This window comes from Argentina anserina, chromosome 2 (genome assembly GCF_933775445.1).
Source record: "Argentina anserina chromosome 2, drPotAnse1.1, whole genome shotgun sequence".
Classification (NCBI taxonomy): domain Eukaryota; kingdom Viridiplantae; phylum Streptophyta; class Magnoliopsida; order Rosales; family Rosaceae; genus Argentina; species Argentina anserina.
The window spans coordinates 8,697,901-8,715,158 of record NC_065873.1 but is presented as its reverse complement, the minus strand read 5'-3'; the positions used below and the strand labels follow the sequence as shown (position 1 = coordinate 8,715,158).

Below are 17,258 nucleotides of genomic sequence, written 5' to 3'. Positions count from 1 at the left end.
TGTCTTCTCAATTGACGTTTCCTCCACCAAGTTAAACACCAGCTTCACCTCCCTAGTTGCAGCTAAGCTTAGGGGATTACGCATGTCCAAAGCCGATCCCTCAGGTCACCGCAATCCCCCGAACCCGGCGCGTTGGCCTATCAAAACCAACTTCTCCTGGTCCGCCGCACCCAGTTGGCTGAGAGGACTGCGATCAAGGGCCGAGAGGTCCTCGTACACCCTAGAATCGGTGACGGTCAGGGGCCCCTTTTGGGTAGTTTTCTGTCTCCTGGGCTATGGTGCTGAGACCGTCATGTCTATCACATCCTCAGGTACGGCGGTGGCCTTCGCCTTACGCTGAGTGGCGACCAATTTCTGCACCTTTTTCTTCCTTCCGTCCAAGGACTCCGCCGGCGTGGCCAACCGCCAATCGGTGTCTATCTGTCCCACTAGTTCGGCATCGCTATCGCGGGGCATGCCTTGCTCGTTCGGCAAGGATGCATGTGTCGGCACTGCCAAATCTATGACATGCGATACGCCCTCAACCCGCTTCGCAGCAACGTTCACTTTCTTACTCGGCGTCGCAGACTGCTTTGCCATCACTCATTAAAGCATGGTTAGAGCGAGTCCTTCGGTATCCGAAGTCACGTGGGGATCTTCTTGTTGCAAGAACCTCGCGTAGAAAACGCGTTCTGACTTCTCAAAGTTCTTGTTTACCGAGAGCGCCGTAGCTGCACACACAATCACGGATCAATAGGCAAAAAAAAGGGCGTAGTAGTGTCACTTACGGTGGCAGCGCAATAATTCTTGCTCAAATAACAGGTACGAATTGGTCAACATCTTCAAGTCATGGATCAAGTCCTGGCCTTGGCACCTCCACAAGTATATCACACAGTTGACATGCTCGACTTTGCGCTCTGATAGCACCAACCTTCTCCCTGCTGCGCAAAATAAAAATAACCGTACATTAGTACACAACTAATACGCAGAACACAATCAATAAAACTGACACCTACAGTTAATAGCTTGAAAGTATGAGGGGAAGCGCTTCTCCTGGAGATACTCTTTCCCGTGGATACGCCCGTACTCCCACCCACTTTCTACGACAAAGCTATTCTTTCACCAGTTCGCTTATGAGGAGGGCCAATTCTCCAGCACTTGGAACTTGCTACACTCATCCCGCCTAATGAATTGCGCAGTCCCTCTGTTCCCGTTACGTTGGTTGTAGTCTATCCTAAAGAAATGGAGTACTTCCGCCGCAGTAGGAAACCAGCATCCCGACAGATGGAAGAGCGAACAGAGGCCGAGAATCACCCTCCAGATGTTATAGCTTACTTGGCCAAAGGCCAAGCCAAACTCTGCCACCAAGTATTGCAACTACTGATCCAATGGCAATTCCACTCCTAACCGCAATACGGACGAGCTAACCAGCGCGTACACCTCAGGCAGTATTGAGCCATACTCGTCTACCTCAATGGCCCGCCCTACGATCATATTCGGCACCTTGAACTCCTCCACATATCCAAGCACTGCGGCGAGGTCTGCCCCTTGCGGCTCCTCCACCTCCGATTTCTGCACCCCGCCATCTAGCTAGCGCCTTACATGCGTCGGACTCAACGCCGGACCAGAAGCGCTCGCAATATGCTCGCGCACAATCTGTTCCTGACTGGGAACTAGACGCACCTCACTCTCCCCGGTTTCCTCGTGTGTTGACTCCATTGAACTCGTTGACTCGCTATTTTCCCAATTAGCTAACACATCCACAAAGACTGCGGCGTGATTACTACAACGCGGATGGCTATCCCTGCTTCGCCGTACTAGGTTCGAGTAGTAAGCCTCCAACTCACTTGTCCACAATTCGGACGATGTTGACGCAAACCAACTTCCTTTTGCAGACGCGGAATCGCTGTCAGTTAGTACATTTATCCTAAGCATTACACCGCAGTCAAACACAAACAACCTAAAACTAGAAGTTAGAGAGTTAATCAGATCTAGCCTAAGAGTTACTACGCCATGACGGACGCACTACGCTCAAAGACAGCGTCCAAAGACGTCCTACGCGTAAAGATATACTACGCCATGACGGACGCACTACGCTCAAAGAGCGTCAAAGACGTCCTACACGTAAACATTTACTACGCCATGACGGATGCACTAGGCTCAAAGATAGCGTTTAAAGACATCCTACGCGTAAAGATTTGCTACGCCATGACGGACGCACTACGCTCAAAGATAAGCGCCTAAAGACGTCCTACGCGTAAAGATTTACTACACCATGACGGACGCACTACGCTCAAAGACAGCGTCCAAAGACGTCCTACGGGTAAAGATTTACTACGCCATGACGGACGCACTACGCTCAAAGACAGCGTCCAAAGACGTCCTACGCGTAAAGATTTACTACGCCATGACGGACGCACTATGCCCAACAATAACACCTAAAGATGCTCACCCCGCACAGTTTATGACGCCATCCACAACTGAGGTGGCATTTCTTAGCCGGAGAATGGGGGGACTCCGAGGGGGTCCGCTGGACCCCACTGCTGATTATGGCAAAATGCTTAATTTTAACTCCCCAGTGAAGAAATTGCCTCCCTAGACTGGGAACTTGGGGGGACTTGTTGACATAGGCTTATGCCCAGTCATAATCAGCATAACTATCAGCACACTAAGTGCACATTTGGTTAGCAGGATTGTTGTGAGTCACTCAAAAATTAATACGTGTGCTACTCTTACGTGAGTAGGCTTACCTAGCACTAATTTGAGTCATGTTTGATGGGGAGGGTATAAGGAGGCACTACTCCCTACCATCAAAATTTTGGGTTTAGACCAAAGATAAATCAATACTGAATATAATTTTGCACCCAAATTATCAGAACCCAAAGGTGAATCGATTTCTAGTTTTATTGTATAAATAATTAAAATTAAATTTTGCAACTAAATTCTCAATTACCCATAGATCTCCCTGCATGATCTGGGTTCATCCTTCTTCATAAATCCCACAACCTCCATAATCAAAGCCTTCTTCTCAGTTTAAAAACCAAATTTGAAACCCTACATAAATCCCACAACCTACTAAGCAAAATCTGAAACCCATTCTTTGAAATCAGTTCCAAAAATCAAGTATAAACATTTTGGTTGCCGACTTGATATGAGAGGGAGGGAGAGAGAAGACCCAGATTCCATAACCCAATCTGCAATTTCTAAATTCAAATCCCAAAATCGACTTTACATCACACATTTGTTGAGGAGAAGAGAAAGAAAGAAAGAAAGAAAGAAAGATGAGAGAAAGAGAGAGGAGGAAAGAGATGGTGGTAACTTGGGAGATCGACACAACTTCTGAAGAATATCTTGACTGTAAAGGAAGTGAAAAATGAAGAGATAAACCAGAGAGGGGGTACTATCTTGGGGTCTTAGAAAGGAGCACCCACAATAACACGACTTTGTGAGGCTGAGAGGAGGAACCGGTGCTAGCCTGTACCATTTATCCTAATACCCCTTCACAACAAATATGGGCTAAGCTTCTTAGTACTCCTTATGTAAGGTAGTGCCACATTGTACTGGCTGCCAAACATGCACTAAAGCTCATAAATAACCCAGCCCCGCAGTACCGACAAAAAGCCAGCCACACCGGCTGTGTAACGAGCCGCCCCGCAACCCAAGCCGACTACGGACGTGCCCTCACCCGCATCTCAAAAGGAGCTCTAGAAAACTTCTCAACTGGACTTAATCCCACATCTTAAGATGAGTGAATGATCTACCTCAACTTAATTATAAAAGGTCAAACCCTTGACCTCATAAGGTAAGCAAACTAAACCACTAACTGTTACTCTGCATAAATTACTACCGACTTCGATGCTTAAGTCGAGAGTTGAAGAGCACGCCGTCGTGGTCTCCATTTTGACGATCGTGCTACTTGTGACAGGAGCGAGAACAAGGAACACGGCGTGTTCAGTGAACGAATAGTGAAGCGTATTGCCACAACGCAGTACACTACATTAACAATCACTAGACTATTCTAACTTTATTTTAACTTTGAGCTCCTCTCTTTTAAACTAAACCCACACTGTATTTTTTGTGACTGTTTTCTTCGTAAGGGTCATCTTGATATTAAGAAAAGTAAACCAGATTTTGTTTACCCTCTTTTCATATACACAGCGCTGTATGCTAGAATTAGTGTACTTTTGTATTAATTTTTATGAAAAACTTATCAGGTTTTATGAAAAACTATCAAGATGTATCTAAGCAAAGCAAAGAGGATAAAGCAAACGGAAGCAGTCGTGGGGTAACAAGATGTTTGAATGTAGATAATCACAGGCCGAACGGTTTATGTTCCCAGTAGGAAATGGGCACGTGGATAAAACGTTAGCTTTCCGACCCATAAGTGATATCGCCGTCGTCATCTGGTACACGTTGAAAAAACATGAAAGAAACAAAGCCATTGCAAGCCACAAACACAGTTTGAAACTCTCATGCGATTATTATGGGATTAATCTCCATCTCTATTTCTTAATTTCAAACGTGTGCTCTTTTCATCCTCATTTACAAGTGTTTCGTGGGGAAAGAGGTAGAAGGGTCCAACTGAACTCAAGTATCTGCAAAACTGGTTCTGGGTTTTGTAAGGGAATCAAGTCTTTTGTGATTTTTTCAATGTGAGTGTTCTTGTTGCATCAGCTTCAGCACTATGTTGGACTCAGTGACTTGTTTTGGAGGCTATAAGGTACACACACCCACCTCCCATACATTATCCATTCTATGTTTCTTCATATATTCCATCTATTGTTTCATTTACACTTGCTGTTTCCGTTTCTTGAGTTGCCAAACACTTAGTTCTACCTGATTCTGGTTCATTACTTTATTTGTGAATTCAAGTAAGAAGATGATTGTCTTCAGTGCCAAAGAAAAAAGATAAGAAAAGAAAGAGCTGCATACATATTGTTCATGTCAATATTACTATATTAAGCTCCAAGGGGAGTAACCATCATTCATAATTATGGGCCAAGTTTCCTTTGTATTCCATTTTAATACTGATTTGCCAAAGCGAAAAAAAAAACAGAGAATAATCAGAATATGATCCCACATGTACCACTTGTGTAATCACTAATCAGCCCTGATGGAACAAGGAATAGTGCTTCTGCTAGTGTTCATCTGTGGGACACTTAATAGACGTTTTAGCAAACTAATTGATTACTTTGAACTGTTAAATCATTTTACTTTTGCCGATTTCGGTATTTCAATTTTTTTCCTGATCATTTCTCAAACCCCACGAAACTAGAGTATTGCCCTCTACAAGGGATTGAAGCTTAAAGTCACATAATTGAGAATTTCTGGTAGTCTTTCTTTCATCTCTAAGTTTTTTAGCATCCACATCTTTATCAGAAGAGTAAAGGTTGACTATACTTCTGTGGTTGATTTATTTTACTCCTCGCAGGGATACGACCTCATCAAACAAAAGAGCCCATTGATGGCTTGCTCCATAGGCACATCACGGTTGTGTGGCCATTTTTTCAGTCCTTATGTTAGTAACCAGCAAGTGCGCTCATTATCGTATGCCAATAAGTACAAGATAAGACATAGTCCTTTTGTTGCAAGAAATTTCATTCAAGGCAATTCTTTGTTAACTTCCTCTGTACACTGTTGGCGAGGACTTCATTTCTCAAACCATAGATCAGGCCATTCAGCAAGATGGAGGATATATGCAACACTTGATGTTGCTAGCGCTGTTGATGTCATTAATGATTTAGGATTTGATACTTTGACGTTCTTAGCTGTCACTGTTCTGGTTGTTCCTGCATTCAAGATCATCAAAGCTAGCCCTGTAAGAGTACTATGGTATCAACCATTTAATTTTTTCTCTCGATATTTTAATTGTCTGGGGAAAGATGGGTTAGCATTTGGGAAGGGATTGAGTTTTTATACATTGCTGGGTAGTTTCACAGATATGTATCCCTTTTTTTAATTTGTTAGTCATGCTTTGGTAGAACAGTCGTCAATACAGGAGGTAGCTCTTTCATGACATAAAGCATGTTTTATGGTTTTCAGATACTCGGTTTCTTCTTTGCGGGGATTGTACTCAATCAGTTTGGCTTGATTCGGAATCTTACAGATGTGAAAATTTTGTCGGAATGGGGGATTCTGTTTTTGGTAAGCGTTATTGTACATTTTTGCTAATGTTTGTCACTGTATCTGTATTTAGTTTAAGCATGCTGCAAACCATCAATTGGTTCATTATTTTATGCATACTTTCCTTTGTTTTCATGTTGCTTTGGTACAGATTTTGAATATTCTGCTAAAATTAAAGAAACAGATTTACTTCAAAAGAATATTTTCTTTCAACATGAAATGTTCTTCAGTTAAGATTTCTTAAAATTGTTATTATGTAACTTTCAGTTTATGTTTTCCATTTTTTAGCTATTTGAGATGGGATTAGAGCTTTCATTTTCACGTCTAAAGGCTCTTGCGAAATTTGCCTTCGGCATGGGATTAACACAGGTAATATACTTACAAAACGAATATCTTATGGTTCTAGTGGCTAACGAGTTCTGATGCTTCATATGTTAAGCATAACTGTGGAACTATAAATAGATAATTCCTGGTATCAAATTTTTAAATTGAACATATGTGTAGCTTCAAAATTCTGGTTTTGGAAGTTATTTTATGAGCTTTAGCTGCTTTGAGGCTATGCTCAAACTCTGGATATGAATAACTCAGAATTTAATTCCTATTATCTCAGTGAGTAGTACAGGAAGCTGAATGAATAGAGGTCGCGTTTCAGTGTCAAATTCGTCTTATATACCTAATTCAATAGAATCAACAAAAATAACAGTTAATAATATAGCACATTACTTTACAAATCTCTCTCTCTCTCTCTCTCAGCGTGTATTTCCACTGTTTATCTGTCTAATCAATCTAATTGTTCCTCTTTATACTTGATTCACTCATTCTTTCATTGCTAGTTCTATTTTATATGAATAGAGAAATTTGCATCTGTTATTAAGGCTCTTATGATGATGTATGATACACAATCTGTTAGGCAGAAATATTATAAAACCTACTACATGTTTCGTCTTAATGGGAGTGTAGCTAGCGGTTTATTTTAGTTAAAGAACATATTATATCTTGCCTTGGCGCCATTTTCACTTATCGTATCTCCTTAAAACTTATCATTATACAAGGTGCTGCTTGGATTCTCATCTTTTTCTTTTTTTTCACCATCTTGAAGGTCGTATTATCTACTCTTGCTTTTACAGCGTTTGAACTTCCTCCTAATGGGGCTATTGGAACAAAACTTTTGACGTTCCTCTTTAATTCAAGGCCTGATCTGGTGAGAACTTTGTTTAGTATAGAACACTTTTGACTTTTGTTGCCAACCATATACTTCTATCTACCTTTACATACCATCCTTCATGTTGGTTAATTCGGATCCCAGTTTACCAAATCGCGTCAAATTTGGATGTAGTGCTGACGTTAGTTTGTCTATTGTGTAACTGATAAATGGTGACTTTGCAACTTATTTTAGAGGGCGGTCCCAGATATATTCAAATACTAAATATTTTTATTAATGAAAATTGTTTAAAGTCATTGTTTGTTCCAGCTGCAGCTATCTTTAATTTGTTCTCCATTCTCCTTCTGTTAATAGGTCAATATCAGAAGCATTGATGAAGCTGTAGTGATTGGTGCTGCTCTATCTCTATCTTCTTCAGCTTTTGTACTACAGGTATTTTAGAATTTAAATCAGAAAATGCATATATACTAATTTGTCATTCAACAAGTACAGATGAATAATATGAATAACTGCTGTTACCTCTATGGATTCAGTAGTTAAATGGTACCATGTTTGGTTAATGTGACTGGAAACCGATATAAGGGGCGGATCCAGCCCAGGGCTTACATGTTTTTTCCTATTTATGTAATTACCCCCAACCAATGTGTACTATGTGATGTCTGGTTCAGTTGGTTAGCTCCATTTATCTTCTCTACCACTTCCCTAGTTCGAGTCCCAGTGAAGGGATTTGTGCTATCTTTTTATTTTATGCTGTTTTCATGTTTTTTTTCTCCTTATTTTCATTTTTGGTTCTTCTGTTACCCATTTGTTCTTCTTTTTTCTCCAGTTCTTTTTTCTGTTCTCTTATTTTATAATGTTATTCATTAGTTTTTCTCAAAACATTCCTAAAGTTTTTGCTCTTTTTCTCATTGTGTTCTCCCATTATTCCTTTTAAGTACAATATTTTATTTATTTAAAATGTAATTCTAAATTTTAGGGAGAAAACATCCGGCAAAAAAAATAATTCGAGCAAGCCCTACGACATTTTACATCCTAGATCCTCCCCTGCTGGTTTCAAAGATGATATAGTTGTTATGTAAACACTACCATAATGAGCTATAGGGGTTCAAATCTTAAAACATTTTAAATAAATTAAGGATCTGAAGTTCTGAACTTAAACCTGAGTTTTTGTCATCAATCTTTGTTAACATGCTGCTTTACCGTGTATCTATGTTAATTATGCGTTTATGCCAGAAACCTCAGAGCTTATGTCTATATATATATATATATATATATATAAAACAACATATACCCTTTCTTGTGGGGAGATTGAAGATTATAACAAGGATATAGAGTTAAACAGAACAAAAAGTAGAAAATAAAGATAAAATGAGACATCCTAAGTTACCAGAATTAGAAAGTCAGGAATCCACGAGTGACCAAACAAGAAAAAAGATAGTCCAATAAACGTAAAGTTTACATCTACGTTTAGACCAAAATTTCTCCCCGACTGTACTCCTACTCCCTAATTTTCTCCCTGATCAGAAAAGCTAACCTACATGCACGTACCAGGAAGCTAGTTTATGTGAAGAAGGGGAAAACAAATGCCATACTAGTGAATCTGATGATCTTGTCTGTACACATAAATAGAAGCATAAACTTCTTTTTGTGGATGTAGCTGGGTTCTCCTTTCTCTAAGGGATATTAGCTCTTCCCCTTCTTCTAAATGAAGAGACAGATGACTTTTAATGTGTATATGCCTTGATGTTAAGTTGGAATACCACTTCTTGGGCTTAATAAGTGCAAGGCGTTTGAACACCATACGTTCTATGTTCAGTGACTTAAATGATTTTGAGAGCACCCAGTGCTTGAGTTCGTAGCAATTCAGAATGTCTTATTATGGAACTATTTGAATTTGCAATTAATAAAACGATTTCTCACTTCATTTCTCATATGAGTGTCATTCATTTATGAGTATTATATTTAAAAGGATATTTGATATAGGTTCGTAGAGCTTACATAGCATAATATATAGCTACTTGCAGAGAAAGGGGAACTCCCTACAAGATTTGGTTCAGCAACTCTTGGGATACTTCTTTTACAGGTTCTATTCCAAAACTTCACTCAGGGTTGTGTTTTTTGTTTTGTTTTTGTTTCTATGGTTTCAATCATCCAGATATAATTAATTTAGTGCATCAGTGGTGTTGCATCTTACCATGCAAAGTACACAACGAGAATATAATGTTGATAACTTTTGACTCCTTATCACTTAATATTTGCAGGATATAGCAGTTGTACCTCTCTTAGTTATACTTCCAGTACTGGAAAGCCAGGTACATGAAAGAATCAATTAATCTGTCAAGCTTAATTTCAATTTGCAAGTCAATTATGTTCGCATGTATAATCTTTGTCATTATTTATGATTGTTTAGCAACATTCTGAGGGTGGAAAATCGTGTTTGATTTCATCAAACTCTTAATTGATAATCCTTTATGAATATTATAGTTGAAGCAGTTTTCCTTGAGGAGGCAACAGCTTTGATGAAATATGGAGTGATTGTTGTTTTTTTTGCATGTAATGATAAGAAAGGAATGCTTTTATATTTGAAGAAAGCTAAGAAATGAGATGACGTACATCTCTTTGCAGAGAATAACATATTGAGTTTCTAGTGTTGTCAGAAACTCAGACGTAATGTTTTATTTTTCGTGAATGTTGAATTACTACACTGTCCATTTCCTATCTATGTCTTCAAATTCCTTAAAAGTTGCAGTAAGACATTATTTCTCCAAGTTGTTTTAAAGTCTTTGTCGCTCTTTTGCAGAACATAGCAGAGGAAAGTATATGGCCAATGCTTTTGAAGGAGAGTTTAAAAGCACTAGGTGGGCTGGGGCTTCTCTCTCTTGGAGGAAAATTAGTTCTGAGGCGAATTTTTGAGGTGTGCGCTATAAATAAAGGTCTTAAGATCATTAGTATTTTATTTTATATATTTTGTAGGCCCTTATATTTAGCTTGTAAAATCAGTTTGTGGCAGAAGCAAGAAGCTCAGAGGCATTTGTTGCACTTTGCTTGCTGACGGTGGCAGGGACTTCACTTGTCACCCAGAAGTTGGGGTTCAGTGACACGGTTTGATATATTTTCTCAAAGATAGAGAGTATTTGAGATCAATACCTGGAGTCTCTTTTATAGTTGAGTTTCATTGCACAATGCAGCTTGGAGCATTTTTGGCCGGAGCACTGCTAGCAGAGACAAATTTCCGGACACAAATTGAAGCCGATATAAGGCCATTTAGAGGCTTACTTCTGGGGTTATTTTTTGTCACGACAGGGACATCCATTGACACGCAGGTACTGTAATTTTTTATGTGGTGTAGTATTCTTTCGTTACAACATTATTTGATGTCCCAATTTCGGGAAACATGTTCAGGAAACAAGCTTTTGAATTTAATTGCTGCATTTTTTCAAGTTTTCTGGTTCCAAGATTTCATTGACAGGATTGTTTAATTCAGAAAAAAAAAATGCTGAAATAATACAGATGCAGCAATTTTAGACTATGCAGAACAATTACTAGATACTTGTCTGCAGTTTCTTTTATACATATCTTTTCCTTTTTATGCAGCTTCTATTTAGAGAGTGGCCGAATGTGCTTTCACTCTTGGCAGGTTTGATTGTCATCAAGACGCTGATCATAACAGCCATAGGCCCTCGTGTTGGACTCACTTTACAAGAAAGTGTAAGAATAGGATTGCTTTTGTCTCAAGGAGGGGAGTTTGGCTTTGTAGTTTTTTCTCTTGCAAATAGGTGATTCCTACTAGAAACTCATTATTTACTCCATATGCAATAATATGGTGTGACCAAGTATTTGTCATAACAATATGCAAATCTGTTGAAAACAGGCTTGGTGTGCTACCTCTTGAGCTTAACAAGTTGCTCATTATTGTTGTTGTCCTGTCAATGGCATTAACCCCATTGCTAAATGAAGCTGGACGAAGAGCTGCTGCATTTGTTGATGAAAATTATGAAACAGAGGATGTAAGTTCCTATATAATTGATATACATTAGGAGAGTTGTATACTCTGCTAGTGCATATTTTGAAGGGAAGTTCCACAGTAGATAACTGTATGTCATGCGTACACTTGATGCATACCAACTGAATGACTTGGATAGACTCACAACTCAGAGGCTGTAATGTAATCATCTGAACGTTTATCAGAACTGAACTGTTGACACCCTTTAATCCTTAATAACTCAAATTTTCTTCATATTAGTCCAACTTTTTTCTTACTTATTTCTTGTTTTTGTTCTCCGGAAAAAAGAAAAAAAATAGTACAACCTTCAAGCTCTACTTAAGTATAGCAAGTTATTATATTCCCATACATTTAGCACAATATAGTGCGCAAACAAATATAAACAATTTTTTGCAGAAAGCTCCTGATACGGTGAATTTCAATTCGAGTGAACCTGTTGTTATTCTTGGATTTGGACAAATGGGTCAGGTAAGGTTTTATTTTGCTGCATGATACAATTTTTGATGAGTTATCAGTTCTCGGGTCAGCTTTAAATAACTCTCTATCTCTCTCTCTCTCTCTCTCTCTCTCTCTCTCTCTCTCCAGGTCCTTGCCAATTTCTTGTCCACTCCATTGGCTTCAGGGATAGATGGAGAAGCTCTGGGATGGCCTTATGTAGCTTTTGACCTTGATCCTTCTGTCGTGAAGGTCAGTGAAATTTCTCATGTTGCATCCTGTCTTAGAGAAGAGTTGATTCTCATGAATGAAATTATTTGAAATACTGCCACCTTTGACCTAAATATCCTGAACTGTAACACTCAAATTAGTTACATTATCTTATTAAAGCCCAGAGATAGTCCATCCGTTTTCAGTAGTAGTTATTAGATGCTCTTCCCCTTGAGGGGAACAAATGATAATTAAAGTTTCTGCCCAATATCTTTTTCTGAAGTGATTAATTTCTGAAAGTTAATTGGAATACTGCAATACTGGCTATCTTTTAATCACTGGTCTTTTTGCTACATTGTAATGTTGGGATTTCAACTTGCAGATATAATCTCTTATGAGAAATTTTTTGTAAACTTACATTCACCATTGCATTTACAGGCGTCTAGAAAGCAAGGTTTTCCAATTCTTTACGGGGATGGATCACGTCCTGATGTTTTAGAATCTGCCGGAATATCTCTCCCGAAAGCTGTCTTAATTATGTATACTGCAAAGCAGAAATCAATTGAAGCCGTTCAAAGGCTTCGACTTGCTTTCCCTTCAGTAAGATCTCTCTCAATATTTCTCTCTCTCTCTCTCTCTCTCTGTGTTTGTCCACTATAACAGTATAGAAAGAAACATCATTGTGTCCTATGACAAAACAACTAGAGGACTGAAACTTAATTGGGTTTGCTAAGGGATATAAAATGTCCTCTGAAGCTTCATTACTTCTTAAGCTTCTTGCATCGTCAAACATGTTTTTCATTTCTGTGATCCATGACAGGGGCCATAGTACTGATTTGTACAGCATGACTTAATGTGCAGTTGAGTTATTTCCTTTCCGTAATTTAAAAATTCTATTTTGTTGAGAAATTCTGACATTCAACAGATCAACTGTTTTTGGTCTTGTTGATTTGTTTATATTTATCATTTGTTGGTTTTCAAATCTTTCTACCAAAGGTCTCTGCTGATCATGACACATAGATCTATAAGATTTCTTCCTCTCTCCCTCGCCCTCTTCCATTGACTTAAATCAGATTACCAAAAAGTGATTAGTTCCTTACCTCAGACCTCTGCAATACAATACTAATACTAAATGTCAGAACAGGTTTTATGCCTTTTCTTTTGAGACAAAATACTGCTGATCAATTCAAAATTAAGTTTTCTCAAGGTCAGTTATACGCTGATTTGAGGGGCATTATAGTACCATGAGATAATGCCACTCCAATTCAATTTGAGACTCCCAGTGTTTAAGTCTGTGCAGGCTAAGTTTACTGCTAGTTACCAAGAATTTTAATTTCCCATACTAAAATCGTTTCCTATTCTTTTCCTGTTTGGTTTGTTTGGTATATTCATGTAAATATTACTCGCAGATCCCTATTTATGCCAGAGCTCTGGACTTGAAGCACCTTCTGGATCTTAAGAAAGCTGGTGCAACAGATGCCATTATGGAAAGTGCAGAGGTATGAAGCTAATTAAATATATAACTTTTAAGTCTTTTTAACAGGATTTGACACCAGCTCACTGGATATTTTACATCATGCAGACAAGTTTGCAGCTGGGCTCTAAGCTTTTGAAAGGGTTTGGTGTTATGTCTGATGATGTGAACTTTCTTCGTCAAATTGTTCGTGATTCCATGGAGCTGCAAGCTCAAGATGTAGTTCAGAAAACTGACAAGCAAGACTTGAATAGTTTGAAGCCATTACAGGTACTTGCAAGTGCATATTTTTCTTAAGGTACTTGCCTCACTGTAGCCATACCATGCATTTTAGTTTTGCTCATATGTCATTTTAATCAATCTCTACTAAAATTGCTTGCATCTTAGATTAGTTTGATTATGAGCTTCGCTGTTGATACCAAAGTGACCCTAAACATTTACTGCACCACACACAATTTCATTCGTATGTTTTTTCTTGTTAGTATTAGATGTCAAACTGATGTGAACTATTCACTTGTTCTGCTAACATGGACTCCCTCCCGTCATTCTTATTTCTTAATGTGTTCTTTTCTCACAGTAGATTATATCATTGGTCAGACCACAAAAGATTTAAAATTGTTGCTGCGAACTTGACCCACATACATTACCATTTATCTTTTCAATTTGATTAGGGATCAATGCATTTGGATGATATACATTTGGATGGAGTAGCATGATATATTATATTGTTTACTGTAAATTGAGATAATGTACACTTTAGTCAAGTCTGTGTGCACTATGTTGCTAATGGGGTTTCGCTTGACAAGGTGAGAGTTGCTGACTTAATTGATGATCCCTCGTCCATTTCATCAACTTCATCAGAAGACAATTCGTGGGAGGTAAACCGGGTAGGTGCTTCTATTATATCGACATTGCAGGGAGAAGTAGATGAAGCAGAGCATGACAGTAAACACCAACGATCTGCGCATACAGAAGGCGAAGAAGTTTCACACGGTAACTCAGACACAAAGAACGGAGTTCCAGTTAAATCAGAAGATCTTGATGGGAATATAAATACAGTAGACCCATCAAACCCTTGTGTATCGACAAAGGATGAACTGTAGTGTTCAGGGAAGTTATTTCTGTTGGTTCACTTCACTGAAAATAGTCTCTTGAGGCCTGGAAGGTACCAAATTAGGCTTGTTTGAAGCGTGTGCAGAGGAACAAAGTTGGAACTATAAGAGTGTAGAGGGTAGAATTTTCCCAGGAAAAGTATCAGGGACACTAAATCTTCTTTATCCAAACCACAGGCTTGTATATTGACTTATTCTTAATTAATCTTCTTTTTGTTCATTGAGGCGCTCGAAAATATATAAGGTTTACTGTAGTCTGCCACTTGTATATCATCTTAAACTAATTCTAGTCTTCGTGCTCGAGCATACGTTAGAACTAAGACTTCACATAAATATCTATTCACCATTATCACCGTTGTCTTTTTTGTTTGGTCCAAAATTGACACCGTCGTCTGGTTTTAATCGCCGATCAACACAGCATACTACATCAGTTTCTTGTTATATTCATACACGCACAGAGGCGCATGAGTTGAGAACTTAAGATGCAAAGGATGTTAAGAGTTCAGTATACCCCTTGACCAAGTAAATTACAGATATCTAGTTAGAGTATCAATTATGAAACACAAACACGGATACATGCGCGTCGCTGGTTGCAAGCCTCATTTGAGTCATTTCTAATGTTCTCGTAGACCCAAAGTTTTGTTTATATTCTACTTACAATCCTACATACATCACAGTCAAGCAACTTAAAAGTACATACAAAACGCTTATAAAGTCTGGAAAATTCTATTATACATTGAAGCATGTTATACATCATACGTCCTTCAGTCTCAGATGTATATTAGACAATTCCTATAAAGTCTAAGTGACCTTGAATCTACTTACTATTTAGTTTTCAAGGCCTGTTCATATGGATTGACATTTAGATACCCTTGACTATAACAAGCAAATTATAGGATCATAACGTATGCGTACGAGAATAATTAAGATATTATGAACCCTAAATTAGCAATTGCTTCCGCGAAGCTTTACACCAGCGAGCGTAAGAGGCATGTAGATTGGGCCAATCGGAAGAAGAGCAACATGTGAAGTGGTGAAGCCACAAGGTTAGAACTCGCTCTTGATCTTCTTCTGCCAGCTGCTTCTCTATGATCTCTTCCAGTACTCTCTCCAGCTCAGCCCTTTCGTTGATGCTCAAAACCGGCACATCGGTGCCGTTGCTGGCTATGCACAGCAATGGAATCCACAACACCAACATCTGCATTTGCATTTTTACTTGTTTTGTTTCTCGTTTCTCGTTCGAGCCTTTGTAATCATGTTCATGATCATCACCTTTATCCACTCCCATGTCTTTGGCATACTTCAACAACAATGCTGCATAAATATATATATATATATATATATATTCAATCAAAACTGAATCACCTTCATCTCAACGCATATGCTAAATGAAGCTAGTGTCTCAATAGCCAGGAGGCTTGAAATTTTACCTGAAAGCTTGACTAAGGACGCTTGAAGGCGGGGTTCGGCTGTAATAGAGAGACGAGCCAAACCAGAGGCGGACGCCCATCTCCACACAGCCTCTTGAGCAAAGCCACAACTCGCCATTGTCTCAGCCAACCACAGGAGCTCCGCCGCTAGCTTTTCCTCCGAGCTCCTCGACCCCCCACTGCTAGTAACCTCCTTTGACCACACCACGTCGGCAACCAACCGAACGGCCCTTACTGCCCAATGATGATGACCACAAACCAAACCATCAATATCACCGCCGCTGTGGTGCTGCTGCTGTTCGAGAATTGCGGCGGCTTCAAGCTGGTTTAGAGTCCTGGAAAACGCTGCCGTCAGAGCCCTGCGGTTGACTTGACGCAGAGCCTCCACGCCCTCTTTCTGGTTTTCATGGATGAGATTCTCCGCTAAAGATCGAACCACTTGGTACTTGCGGGAGCTTACCGGGATATCATTCACGATCGATAGTAGCTGCGAAAGCGCTCGAGCTATGGCTGTGTCCTTCTCGTTGTCGCTGTCGCCGCCGGCTCTGCCATTTGCTGCCGGCATATACTTGTTTTTTCGGCCAGTAACCTTATTGGGAGGCTTTTCATTATAGTCGTACACGGTGGAAAATAGGGATTCACTATTCTTGGTCGACCTAGGGTTTAAAGAAAGGAGCAGACGCAGGAAGAAAAGGAAGCAAGAGACGAAAACGTAGCGTATGAGTTCTAGGGCTTTGTGTTTTTGGGCCAAGCTGGAAATGGAAGTCTCTGCCAGAATGAAGAGGGAGGTTATGAGGTTACGGAAAAGCAATGGAGTCATGGACGATGAACTTTCCTTCATCGTCGTCGTCTCACGTCCACCGTTAGGCTTAGCGCGCTGTCTAGCGCTTGCAATTTTCTTGATTTTCGATCTCTCTAGAAGAAATGATTATTGATTGGAAATTCGGAATGAAGTTTGACGCTATTGAAATTTAGGATTGTGTTGCGAGGGATTCATCGATTGGTGGCGTGCAGATATATCATATATCTGATGGAAACCTGTGAGCAAGAAACGTACGGGGGTCGCTGCTAGCTCCGGCCAGCTGTATGTTTTGTTAGATGGTATCAACCAACTCATGAAGAGCAATGTTTAGTTTTTGACCATATACTGTTCACTGTTGTACATTTACACGGAACATCTTTCTTTAGGAGAAACTAATAGGATGCAGGTGGGTTCCAACCAATTCTTTCACACGGATTCTAAAACAGTGTGCAGAGATAAATAGTTCCCTACAACGTATGCATGTCGTGCTTTGCAAACAATAGTTTTCTTCTACTAAAAATAATTGAT

At 39.4% G+C, this 17,258-nt stretch overlaps 2 protein-coding genes across 3 annotated transcripts; one reads left to right on the top strand and one right to left on the bottom strand.

Moving 5' to 3' along the window:
* Positions 1-4,424: 4,424 nt before the first annotated feature.
* On the top strand, positions 4,425-14,674 carry LOC126783181 (K(+) efflux antiporter 3, chloroplastic). Of its 2 annotated transcripts, none has more exons than XM_050508602.1 (19): positions 4,425-4,699; positions 5,411-5,797; positions 6,022-6,123; positions 6,391-6,471; positions 7,202-7,303; positions 7,619-7,696; positions 9,279-9,347; positions 9,526-9,576; positions 10,065-10,178; positions 10,265-10,366; positions 10,453-10,587; positions 10,859-11,040; positions 11,136-11,271; positions 11,664-11,735; positions 11,853-11,954; positions 12,351-12,512; positions 13,322-13,411; positions 13,495-13,656; positions 14,193-14,674. In XM_050508602.1, exons 1-19 carry the CDS (start codon positions 4,664-4,666, stop codon positions 14,487-14,489), a joined length of 2,460 nt encoding a protein of 819 aa, XP_050364559.1. In that variant the 5' UTR covers positions 4,425-4,663; the 3' UTR covers positions 14,490-14,674. The 2 variants fall into 2 exon arrangements, with proteins under 2 accessions (XP_050364559.1, XP_050364560.1); XM_050508603.1 differs by having other exon boundaries at positions 14,248-14,415.
* A 764-nt stretch (positions 14,675-15,438) lies between these two features.
* LOC126783189 (uncharacterized) lies at positions 15,439-16,889 on the bottom strand. The gene is made up of 2 exons (XM_050508610.1): positions 15,929-16,889; positions 15,439-15,812 (listed from the first exon to the last, which is right to left on the bottom strand). Exons 1-2 carry the CDS (start codon positions 16,767-16,769, stop codon positions 15,439-15,441), a joined length of 1,215 nt encoding a protein of 404 aa, XP_050364567.1. The 5' UTR covers positions 16,770-16,889.
* Between the last annotated feature and the right edge of the window lie 369 nt (positions 16,890-17,258).

Coding starts and splice junctions, on each gene's coding strand:
- LOC126783181 (XM_050508602.1), top strand. CDS start 4,664: ATGTTGGACTCAGTGACTTGTTTTGGAGGCTATAAG. Junction 11,041..11,135: donor GTTTTTTCTCTTGCAAATAG/GTGATTCCTACT, acceptor TGTTGAAAACAG/GCTTGGTGTGCTACCTCTTG. Junction 13,657..14,192: donor ATAGTTTGAAGCCATTACAG/GTACTTGCAAGT, acceptor TCGCTTGACAAG/GTGAGAGTTGCTGACTTAAT.
- LOC126783189 (XM_050508610.1), bottom strand. CDS start 16,769: ATGAAGGAAAGTTCATCGTCCATGACTCCATTGCTTTTCCGTAACCTC. Junction 15,813..15,928: donor GTCCTTAGTCAAGCTTTCAG/GTAAAATTTCAA, acceptor ATATTTATGCAG/CATTGTTGTTGAAGTATGCC.